We start from the raw sequence: 11,906 nt of genomic DNA, 5'->3' as shown, positions 1-11,906 counted from the left end.
ACGGACGCGCCCCGGGCGCCATGTCGCCGGCGGGCGCCGCGGGCCCGGGGCGCCCCCCCACACACACCCCCGGCCCCGCGCGTCTCGGGCGGCGCCCCTCCTGGCGCCGGGGCCCTCGGGCGCGCCGAGAGCCGGGCCGGGCGGCCGGGCGGCGGGCGGCCGGGCGCCGCCATCTTGCCGTACGGCGGGGGCCGCGGGGCCGGCTCCCACGTCCCGCAGCCGTGTCGCCGCGCGCCCTCCCCTCGGGGCGGTCCCGCTCGGGGCTCGGCGCGGCTAGACGAGGGCCGGAGCCTGGCGGCGGCCCGAGGCCCGAGATGGTGATCTGCTGCGCGGCCGCGAACTGCTCCAACCGGCAGGGCAAGGGGGAGAAGCGCGCCGTCTCTTTCCACAGGTAAGCGGGCTCCGCCTGCCGCCGCCGGTCCGCCGCCCGCGCGGCCCGCCGGCCACGCCCCCGCCCGGCCCGGCCCGGCCCGACCCGGCCCGGCCTGGCCCTGCGGGGCGAGCGGTGCGGCGCGGCCCGGCCGGACGCTGGGGCGCTCAGGGCGCCGGCCCCGCCAGTGAGTCAGCGCGGCGCTGTGTGACCTTGGGCCGCCGGCGTCTCTGGGCCGGGCTCCTCGGGCCACCGCGGCCCCCGGAGCCCGCGACCCTCGGGCGGTCGTAGGCCGCCGGGTGCCCTGAGCCGCCGGGGCTCGGGCTGCCGCCGCCAGGCTCCGGAGACGGGGCGCGCGGGGGGCGCGCTTCCTCGGCGCAGCCGTGCTCTCCGCCCGCGGTCACTTTGCTCCCGTTTCGGTCGCGGGGAGCCCGCCTGGACCTCTGGATCGGGACGAGGCCGAGCGAACGCACCCCGCGCCCCGGGGACTGACGCGCCCTCGGGCGCTGTGTCCTGGGGGCCCTCCGGACGCCCCCGGCTCCCGGGGGGCGCCCGGCCGCGTGCTGCCGGCCCGGCCCGCCCCCGCCGGGGCCCCGCTGCGAGTCGTGGCGCCGCGGAGGGTGGCCCGGGACGGGGTGGGGGTCGGCCTTCTCTCTGGCCTGGCCCGCACCAGGAAGGCGCTGGGACTCAGCCCTTTTCAAAAGCGAGTGGTTTTCTGCGACCTCCCCCCCTGCAGTATCAGAACGTGAGCAGAAAAACCTCTGCCCGAACAGCCTCCCGCCGCAGACTTTTCTCTTTGCTGCTTCAGGGGGATGTTTAAGTTTCCAATACCTGCACGAAGGCTCTTTAGAATCTCACTGGAAGTTGAAGTTGGTTAGCGCTAAGTCTCAAATCGTCACAGTCTGCTAAGATATAATAGGTTATTGCAGATGCCAGCTCCCTGGTTTCTCACGTTCCCTCCGGAGCCAGTAGTTTTCTCACCTGGGAACTGGGGGTGGGGCGAGAGTCTTAGGGTAATGGGCTCCCAAAGCAACGAGGAAATTTAGAAGGTCGGAGTGGTTGGGACTTGCTGAGGAGTTGGTATTCCAGCAGCCCACCCCACTCTCCGCCGGCTCTGGTCCCGCAGCGCTCAGGTGGGTTAGGTGGCATCAGATGTGGCGAACAGCCGTCCAGAGTGGCCGCACCACCCCCACACTTGCAGGTGCAGTTTCACTAGAGTTTTCTAAATAGAGATCTTGCCTGAATGAAGAAAAAAAAGTTAAGTATTTTATTCAGTATCTTCCGGGGGCTGGTTGCCGGGGGCTGGTTGCTTTTTAAAGGGAGTGGTCTTACTCCTGGTGGTGGACGTCTGTCGGGAGCGCAGGCGCCCCCTCTTAGAGCTGTCTCACACCCTCGGCTCCGTGAGCGGCAGCTGGGGGCACCTTGGGGTGGAGTGCTCTCCTGGCCTCTTGCCCCCATCTCTGTTGGCTGACTCCGGACCTGGCTTTTAAATGGGGGGGCGGGGTGCCTATGGGCAGCCATCCTTCCTCCTCTTGGCGCCTAGAGTCCTGCATCCCAGTTCACCATGAGGGCTGGCCTGCTGCGAGCTTCCAGGAACTACTTCCGGGAGCCTTCCTGCTGTCGCGATGCCTTCGGCTCTGTCTCTCCCAGCACTCTGCCCTTGCAGGTTATTTACCGCAGCCTAGGAAGAGGTATTCGCCTTCACTTCTGACTTGCCCATGGACTCTAGCTTCTTAAGGGTAGGCAGTGTGAGTCTCATCTTTCTGTTCCACTAATAAGTTGAGTACAAGGTGTTCCTTAGATCTTTGCTAAGTTTGTAAATGGGAAAGTCAGTACAGGTCTGGGTATTTGTGAAAACTGTTATTCTCCTGTTACAGTTGATAGTATTAGGCGAGGCTTTTTAATTATTTTTTCGTAACTTGCTGTTTGTCCTGCAGATTCCCCCTAAAGGACTCAAAGCGGCTGATGCAGTGGCTGAAGGCTGTTCAGAGGGATAACTGGACCCCCACCAAGTACTCTTTCCTCTGCAGTGAGCACTTCACCAAAGACAGCTTCTCCAAGAGACTGGAGGACCAGCACCGCCTGCTCAAGCCCACGGCCGTGCCGTCCATCTTCCACCTGGCGGAGAAGAAAAGGGGGGCTGCAGGTCATGGCCGCCCCCGGAGAAGGGACACCGGGAGGGCCTCGGCGGGTCTGAGGGCACAGGCGAGTGACACCGCGGTAGGGAAGGCAGCTGCAGGGGCACCGTCGTCCTCAAGCGCAAGCCCAATGGCCAAGCCAGAGCCCCGCAGGCTGAAGCGGGCCGTACCGCAGGGCCGAACCGCGGCCAGGGTCGCCCGGGAGACCGCTGGTCAGGAGTGGGCGCGGCAGCCTCCGGAAGGACGCGCGGAGGACGGTCCGGCCTCCGCCGCCACCTCCAGCAGCCAGGGAGAAGCCGGCACAGGGGCCGTGGATGCTGGCGACCCCGCCAACGGCGGCCAGGTGGACAGGAGCGGCGTTTCCGCGGACGACTTCACGCCCCCGGGCTCCGGGGCCTGCAAGTTCATCGGCTCGCTTCACTCCTATAGCTTCTCTTCCAAGCATGCCCGAGAGAAGCCGGCCATCCCCCGGGAGCCTGTGGAGCGGAAGCGGCTGAGGAGAGACGCTGAGCCTGGCCACAGCGGGAGCAGCCCCGGGCCCGAGAAGGGGCCGGCGCAGAGCCCTCCGCGCGCCTGCCCCTCCACGAGCTCATCGCTCACGGCCACACCGCAGAAGCCAGCCCAGGGCGCCTCGGCACCTCCCACCGACGTGACCCCGAAGCCGGCGGCCGAGGCCGTCCAGTGCGAGCACAGCGACGCCAGCCCCATGTCCATCAACGAGGTCATCCTGTCGGCGTCGGGCGCCTGCAAGCTCATCGACTCGCTGCACTCCTACTGCTTCTCCTCCCGCCAGAGCAAGAGCCAAGTGTGCTGCCTGCGGGAGCAGGTGGAGAAGAAGAACGGCGAGCTGCGGACCCTGCGCCAGAGGGTCAGCCGCTCGGACAGCCAGGTGCGCGAGCTGCGCCAGAAGCTGGACCAGCTGCGGAGGCTGAGCCTGCCTCACCTGAGCAGCCTGCTGCCCCCTGGCCGCGGTCAGTACCCGAGCCCCGGCCCAGGGGCCCCCGTGCGCTGTCTCCAGGCCCCGCTGGAGGGATGGGAGCCGGGGCGGCGGCTGGAGCTGAGGGCTTTAGGCAGCGCGGAAGGAGGTGCGGGAGACCCAGGGCCGCCGGGAGGGGCCTGGCCAGGGAGCCCCTTCCGGTGCACACTGCAGGCAGAGTCCTGGGGAATTAGGTCTGAGTGTAAGTTAAGACAGAACTCAACCTGCTAGAGAGGTGAGAAGAGAGTCTACATCAGGGAGGTCCTTCACGGTTGCATTGTGATGACTATCCCTGACATTAGGTGGTTTTGAATGTCAGTACTAACCTTGAAATTGCCAATGCCTATTAGAGTACGTTCTAGTAAGAACACTACGGAAATTCAGGAATTCGTAACCCAAGAAACGGTGAAGACTCCACTTTCCCATTTGGGCTTCCCAGATGGCTAGACTAGCTTTTATGCTTTTATTTATGTATTTTTGTATCTATACAAATAGGTTGGATATATATTTTATATGTTATCACTTATGTTTCTGCTTTCCCTCCTAGTTTACTATTTGTTTCTTGGAAAATTTGTTCTGAGGATAGTGTCTCTTGCCCATTAAGTAGATGAAGGTGGAAACCATTTTCCTCCCACGTTGTGCATTTAGTCTGAATCCGCCTTTGTCTTCCAGGTTGTAACTAATTGCAGGTGAGGAAAGGCTGGCGTGTGACACAGGGTCTTCACGGTTTCCTGGACTAAACCCCACCCCCACCCCCCCGCCACCGCCCACCCAGATCAACAACCAAAAATGAGCAAAACCCAAACCCATCCTGATGTACTGGTCAGAGTCACACACTGCATTCTCTCCTAGTGTTTTAAAGCGGTTTTGTAGTTTCTCGTACCTAGTAACTGCTTTCTGGCACTTTTTCTGTTCTTCTTGGTCAAACGGCCCTCAGTGTATCACTATAGCAGTTCTTTCCACGCCGCCTGCACTGATGAGGTCTCTGCTGCTCTTTCTCCTTCATTCACCCTCATTTCTTTCTGCCCTCTTATGTCTGTGGCTTTTTTGCTCAGGAGGGCAGTGCTGACTGGGTTGAGACGGTGCGTGTTTCCCGATCCTGCAGGTGAGGCTGGCCCCTTCTGCCGCTTTGGCTGTGCGCCACACACCCACCTCCCGCTGCTTTCTGGGCAGTTGGTTTCTACAGCATTTGTAATTTTAGCCTGATTCCCTCTTTAACCTGCGTTATTTAGGAGGGTGCCATGGTTTCTTGCTTGCATAGCCTGGGGGAAGGGAGCTGATTTGTGTTTCATTGTTCAGGCCCAGTGCTTTGGCAACCTTAGAGAATCTTCTGAGGTTTCAGGGAGGCCCAGTACAGTCTGCGTGTGGCCACCTCCCTGAGCCTCCCCAGCAGGGAGGAGAGCTTGTGTTCTCCCCGGGCTGGTTACATTGTTCTTGTCAGCGCTGAATCTAGCTTATTTCATTGGTCAGCTGATCTGTTTCCTAACTTATTGTATCCACTGCTCTGGGTTTCTGAGAAGGGAGGTAGGTCTCTCACTTGCTGCTGCGTGAAAGTCTTTGCAATTTCACCTGCATTTATTAGGTGTGTGAGTGTGCCTGCATGTTATCAGACAGAAAAGCCAGTTTTGTCCCATTTAAAGTTTTATTTCTCTCCTTATTTTCAAACCTTTTCTATACCTTTCAGTTCAGTTCAGTTCAGTCGCTCAGTCGTGTCCAACCCTTTGCGACCCCATGAATCGCAGCACGCCAGGCCTCCCTGTCCATCACCAGCTCCCGGAGTTCACTCAGACTCATGTCCATCGAATCCGTGATGCCATCCAGCCATCTCATCCTCCGTCGTCCCCTTCTCCTGCCCCCAATCCCTCCCAGCATCAAAGTCTTTTCCAATGAGTCAACTCTTCGCATGAGGTGGCCAAAGTACTGGAGTTTCAGCTTTAGCATCATTCCTTCCAAAGAATTCCCAGGGTTGATGTCTTTCAGAATGGACTGGTTGGAATTCCTTGCAGTCCAAGGGACCCTCAAGAGTCTTCTCCAACACCACAGTTCAAACGCTTCAATTCTTCAGCGCTCAGCCTTCTTCACAGTCCAACTTTCACATCCGTACATGACCACAGGAAAAACCATAGCCTTGACTAGACGGACCTTAGTTGGCAAAGTAATGTCTCTGCTTTTGAATATGCTATCTAGGTTGGTCATAACTTTTCTTCCAAGGAGTAAGCGTCTTTTAATTTCATGGCTGCAGTCACCATCTGCAGTGATTTTGGAGCCCCCCAAAATAAAGTCTGACCCTGTTTCCCTGTCTATTTGCCATGAAGTGACGGGACCGGATGCCATGATCTTCATTTTCTGAATGTTGAGCTTTAAGCCAACTTTTTCACTCTCTTCTTTCACTTTCATCAAGAGGCTTTTTAGTTCCTCTTCACTTTCTGCCATAAGGGTGGTGTCATCTGCATATCTGAGGTTATTGATATTTCTCCCTGCAATCTTGATTCCAGCTTGTGCTTCCTCCAGCCCAGCGTTTCTCATGATGTACTCTGCATAGAAGTTAAATAAGCAGGGTGACAATATACAGCCTTGACGTACTCCTTTTCCTATTTGGAACCAGTCTGTGCCTTTATTTTGTACCTATATTTTAACTCAACCCAAGAGCCATCTTATATAGTAACTTAACACACTTACAACTGGGATGATTGGTAAATTGAAACTTGGGCCTGCTTCTTCACCCTTTAATCTGTTAGGCTTTCCACGCTGGTGGGTGACTGCCAGCGCTCGTCCTGTCTTTCTGTATATGCTTGAGTGACTCGGCCCCCAGCCGCCCTCCCGCCCGGGTGTCGTCGTGTCTGATCTGCACGCTGTGTCTGCGGGTCCCCGTTGCCCCCGTAACTGGATGCGTGTGTGCGCCGTGCTGGTTGCTTTTCCCACCGCTGTGCATCACTAGCGATTTTGCCCTTTTGGGGGAAAATAGTTAATGATCTGAGGGGAGCTCCCGTGACAGTGACGTTTTGAGAGGAGTCGAGTTTGAGACGCCCCTCAGGTCTGGAGCCAGAGAGCCAGCGTCCAGCCGCTTAAAGTGGCACCCGTGTGTCTGCAGCGTCAGGTGGAAGGTGTTGCAGAAAGGGGATGCTCAGCTGGGCTGCAGCAGCTCCAACCAGAGTGGACGAGAGATGGCTGCCTCGGCCACATGCCGTCACTGGCGACCAGTCTCCTTGGACTGGTGTGGACAGAGCTGGGTGGGGACCTGGTGAAGGGAGGGGCCCACTGAGGGTGGCCAGGGACCAAGCTCTAAGAGGGTTGGCCGTGAGGGGCCTGGGGAAAGTGGGCAGCAGCTGGGAGAGAGCGTGGCTCCCTTCCCTCAAAACGGAATTTTTGAGGAAGAGCCTTGAGGACTGAGAAGAGCAGGCTGGGCCTGAGGGAGGGGCTGCAGGAGGCACTGAGGGAGGGGGCCCCTGGGGGTGGGGGAAGCACCAGGGAGAGGGCCCTAGGGAGGGGAGCACTGGGGGGAGGGGCCCGGGGGGAGCACCAGGGAGGGGAGCACCAGAGGGAGGGGCCCGGGGGGAGCACCGGAGAGAGGGGGTCCCGGGGAGGGGAGCACGGAGAGGGGGGCACTGGGGAGAGGGCCCCGGGAAGGGGAGCACCAGGGAGGGGGGCCTGGGGAGGGGAGCACCAGAGGGAGGGGAGCACTGGGGAGAGGGTCCCGGGGGGAGCACCAGGGAGGGGAGCACCAGAGGGAGGGGCCCGAGGAGGGGAGCACCGGGGAGGGGGGGTCCTGGGGAGGGGGGCACCGGGGAGAGGGCACCGGGGAGGGGAGGGGCCCGGGGGGGGGGAGCGGGTGCCCCGAGTCCCCGCCTGCGAGCTCCCCCCACTGTCCTCCAGACTGGCTGCTCTCTCAACTGTTCGTCAGTGCAGGGTTCTCCGGTCGTTTTGCAGGGATTCTGTGTTGAAGGGACTGCGCACGTGTTTATTCAGTCCTTCATCTTCAGCCAGGCCCCCTCTTTTGGGCAGAACAGCCACAACAGCAGCCGGGCCACTGGGGCTGCAGCTTCTGGGTCTGGGAAGCTTGCCCCCTAGAAGCTGCTGTTGAGTGGCATTTCCGCAGAATGGGCGCTCTCCCCGAGCCCAGGCTCGCTCCGGGTGTGCGGCTGCACCAGGCATGTTGCAGGCATTTGTGTGGCCCAGCAAGGGTGAGCGTTTTCGCGCCTCGTCCCATCGCTGCCCGGCCCTGGCCATGCTGTTCCCACCGTGCTCGCTGCCCTGTGAGTGCCCCACAGGCAAGGATGTCCACTGCCAAGTGTGATTCAGCTGTGCCCCAGGTCAGTAATTCAGTACTTGCCTCAAACCTATCTGAGTTTGTTTTCTATTCTTTTATTCCTTATACGTTCAATTCTTGAATTAACTTGGAGTCTTAGAAGCTTTTATCGTGGAAATCTTGGACATGGACAGACGAACCAGAAGAGTATAGTGAGCCCGCTGAACCAGCTTCCCACCCCAGCTTCCGCATTTAGCAGTATTCTGATACTCTCATTTCATCTGTGTCTCTGCCTCCCCCCTGCCTTCCATTGATGATGTTCTAATGAATGAAAGTCGCTCAGTTGTGTCTCTTTGCGATCCCATGGACTGTACAGTCCTTGGAATTCTCCAGGCCAGAATACTGGCGTGGGCAGCCTTTCCCTTCTCCAGGGGATCGTCCCAACCCAGGGATTGAACCCAGATCTCCCGCATTGCAGGCAGATTCTTTACCAGCTGAGTCACCAGGGAAGACCTATTTTCTAATAGTTTGGGTTTTTTCTTTTAAGGAAAGTTTTACGTTTACAGAAAAATTAACAGACAGCACAGGAATTCCCCTTCCCCGCTATTTCCCTACTGCTAGCATCTCACACTTCCACTTGTGCTCGAGGTTCACTCTGACTAGCTATGAGCCCATGCTCTGACATGTTGCTAGTAACCAAGTCTCAGAGGTCACATTTAGGGTCACTGTCTTATATTTGAGGTTTTTTTTTTAACCCACTGACAAACTTGTTAACAAAAAAGAATATCTTTCAAAGATACAAATCTTAAGAGGATCTTACTTAAGACCAACTCTGTAGAAGAAAACAAAATATTGGACAGATAGAAATTTTGGAATTTCGGACCATTGAAGGTGAATCTGCACCACCAAAAAAAACACAGTGGGGAAAAGACAGAAAGGAATCTTAAATGAATGCAAATGCAGGAGCCCCCAGCCCTGCCCTGGTGAGGGCCTGGTGGAAGGCGAGCACTGCAGGCCGCTCGGCCGGGGTCCAGGCACACCCCAGGGATGCCGGGCAGGTCGGCCCGCGGGATGCCTCCTGCTTGCAGTCTGACGAGCGCGTAGGCCACGTGTCCTCGGAGCAGCAGTGCAGAGTCGCGTCCCTGTCCTGAAGCTCTGCCTGCCTGCTGATGCTGCCCCTCCCAACCCCTGCGGCCACTGGTCTTGGGACTGTCTGCAGCTTTGCCTCTTCAGGAAGGTCCCGGGACTGGGAGGGCAGATGCCGTGAGTTCGGGCACGCAGCCTCTTCAGGCTGCTTCCTGCACTCAGCAGCATGCATGCAGAGTTCCTCTGTGTCTTTTTATGGCCTGATAGCTCATTTCTTTTTTTATCATTGTTGTGCCTTTTTTTATATTGAGTTAAAATATAAACAACAAATGTTTACCGGAACAGTCTGCGCCTTCAGTGCAGTGGCGTTAAACCCTTGCACGCTGCTGCACAGCTGTCACGCTGGCCATCCTGCAGCTCAGTTTGCATCTGAGACCGTCCCTGTGCGTCACTGTCCTCCCCTCACCCAGACGGCAGCAGCCACCATTCTGCTTTCTGTCTCTGTAATTTTGACTCGTGTACGTGAGATCACACAGTATTTGTCCATCTGTGATTGGCCTCATGTCCATAAAGTACGTCCATGTTGTCGCATATTATAGAATTTTCTTCCTTTGGAGGCTGAGTAATATTCCACTGTATGGATGGAGCACATTTTGTTTATCCAGTCATCATACAATGGACATTTGGGTTATATTAATTGATTTTAGATTGCTGAGCCAGGCTTGCATACTGGAATAAACCCAAGTGATCATAGTATATATGTATTTTTTATGTTGTTAGATAGTATTTGCTCATGTTGAGTTTTGCGTCTGTGTTGATGAAAGAGATCCGTAGTTCTACTTTCTTTTCATAGCTTTGTCTCATTCTGACAGTAGAGTGATTCTGGCTTCATAGACTCATTTAGAAGGGGTTCCCTCTGCTTCTTCCTTCCAGAGGAGATTGTAAAGAATAGGTAAAATTGTCCTGAAACATTTGATAGAATTCGCTGATATTCTAGAAGGCCGTCTAGGACTGATGCTTCCTGCGGGTTAGTGATTCAGTTTCTCTGATATAATAGATATAGGCCTATTCAGATTATTTCTCCTTGTATAAATTTTGGTAGTACTGTCTTTCAAGAGATTGATCCATTTTACCTAAAGTATCAAATTTGTAGGCATAAAGTTGTTCACAGTCTCCTTTAAACAGTTTAACGTCTGTGGGATTTCAGTGGAGGTTCCTCTTCTATTTATGGTTTGGCAATTTGCGTTTTCTTTCCTTAGTTAACTCAGCTAGAGTGGTACAGCTTTATGGATCTTATTGAAAAAGCCGAGCTTGTGTTGATTTTATTTTCCTCTTTTCAGTTCCATTGGTTTCTGCTCTTTTTTTATTTTCCTTTTCTTCTGCTTGCTTTCAGCTTAACTGCTTTTCCTTTTCTATTTTCCTAAGGTGAAAACTTACATGATCAATTGCAGTTATGTCTCTTTTTCTAACCTACGCATTCAGATGTGATTGGCTGACTTTATTTCCCTGTTTTCAGTTCCAGTGGTTTCTATTCTAATCCCCCTCCTTTTCTTCTGCTTGCTTTCAGCTTCACTGCTTTTCCTTCTGTGCTCTCAGTTTCCAGTGCTTCTTCCTTTCTGATACATGCATTCAGCTCCATGCGTTTCTTTCCGCCTGTTGCTTCCACTGCATGCCGCAGATTTTGGTAAGTTGTAGTTTTGTGGTTTCATTTCCATTTACTTTAAGTGTTCTTCTATTTCTCTTGAGACTTCCTCCTTGACCCGCCTAATACTTAGAAGCGTCTTGTCTAACCCCCAGCTGTTGGTGGTCTTTCAGCTCTCTTGCTGTTCCTGGTTTCTGGTTTAGCTCTGCTGTGGTCTGAGGGCGGCCTTGTGAGAGCTGGGCTCTGTGCACGTGTTGGGTGTGTTCTGCGACCCCAGCATGAGGCCTGTCGTGCTGAATGGCTCTTGTGACCTGCGCCTGAGCATAATGTATGCTCTACTGATACTGACTGAAGTAGCGGTTAGTCAGGGTTCTTTTGAGAAATGGGACCAGTAGGGTGTCTGTGAGTATACGGAAGTTTGGTACAGGAATTGTCTCCCACGGTTACGGATGGCAAGCTGGAGAGCCCGGAAGGCTGCTGGGATGATTCAGCCCGTGCTCCAAGGCCTGGGAGGGGGTGGGGAAGTCCTGGTCCACCTGGAGGCCCCCGTGCAAGCAAAGCGAGTCTGCCCCCCTCCACCTCTCTGCCCTGTGAGGCCCTTAGTGCCCCCCGCGTGCGAGGGCCGCAGGCTTACAGCGCCCCGTTCAGATGCTGACTTGCTCCTAGAAGCCCCTCACAGACACCCCATGAAACAGTGTCCCACCAGCTGGCTCAGCAGCCCCGTAGCCCAGCCAAGCTGACGCCTAAAATCAGCTGGCGTAGTGGTCCGTGACTGGGGAGCTCGCGTGCGCCCTGCTGGCGGCCGCCTGCGGACCTGCCTGTTCCTTGCAGCGTGTTGGGGTCTCCCACTGTAACTGAATTTGAGCATTTCTCTTTGCGATTCTGTTTCTCCTTGTCTCTTGCTTTGATGCTGTGTTGTTAGGTATGTAAGCATTGAGAATTATTACATCTTCTTGGAGAACTGACCCCTAGCTTGTTATGTGATGACGCTGTTCTGTGTCCTCGCCGATTTTTCTCGCCCTAATGTCTGCTTTCCAGCTACTCCAGCAGTCTGCGACTCTTGCTGGCTGGTGCAGCTGTCTGTCTCCCTTTGCTTGCGTCTGTCTCTGTATGTAAGGTGGGCCTCACGGCAGCGTACAGCGGTCTGCAACTCTTGCTTGCTGGTGTGGCTGTCTGTCCCCCTTTGCTTGCGGCCTGTCTCTGTGTGTAAGGTGGGCCTCACGGCAGCGTGCAGCGGGCTGCGACTCTTGCTGGCTGGTGCAGCTGTCCGTCTCCCTTTGCTTGCGGCCTGTCTCTGTGTGTAAGGTGGGCCTCATGGCAGCGTGCAGCGGGCTGCGACTCTTGCTGGCTGGTGCGCCTGTCTCTGTGTGTGAGGTGGGCAGATGGCAGTGGGCCGTCGTCTGCAGTCAGCTGCAGGGGCCGCCATCTCTGGGCGGGGCGCCTCGGGC

The 11,906-nt window shown here is 56.3% G+C and overlaps 1 protein-coding gene across 5 annotated transcripts in view; it reads left to right on the top strand.

The window, feature by feature from the left end:
* The first annotated feature begins 271 nt into the window (after positions 1-271).
* Positions 272-11,906, top strand: part of THAP4 (THAP domain containing 4) — a 35,206-nt gene continuing 23,571 nt past the window's right edge. Inside the window, exons 1-3 of one of the 5 annotated variants that reach the window (XM_068963966.1) lie at positions 311-391; positions 1,914-2,109; positions 2,308-3,479. In XM_068963966.1, the coding sequence (XP_068820067.1) occupies positions 2,336-3,479 (1,144 nt within the window). In that variant the 5' untranslated portion in view covers positions 311-391; positions 1,914-2,109; positions 2,308-2,335. Of the gene's footprint in view, positions 392-1,099; positions 2,119-2,307; positions 3,480-11,906 lie in introns of those variants that run through there. The other 4 variants (XM_068963967.1, XM_068963968.1, XM_068963964.1 and 1 more) reach the window with 4 other exon arrangements.

The sequence above is a fragment of the Capricornis sumatraensis genome, chromosome 2 (genome assembly GCF_032405125.1).
Source record: "Capricornis sumatraensis isolate serow.1 chromosome 2, serow.2, whole genome shotgun sequence".
Classification (NCBI taxonomy): Eukaryota; Metazoa; Chordata; class Mammalia; order Artiodactyla; family Bovidae; genus Capricornis; species Capricornis sumatraensis.
The sequence above is the reverse complement of the archived record's forward strand: the minus strand, read 5'-3'. Positions and strand labels throughout refer to the sequence as shown.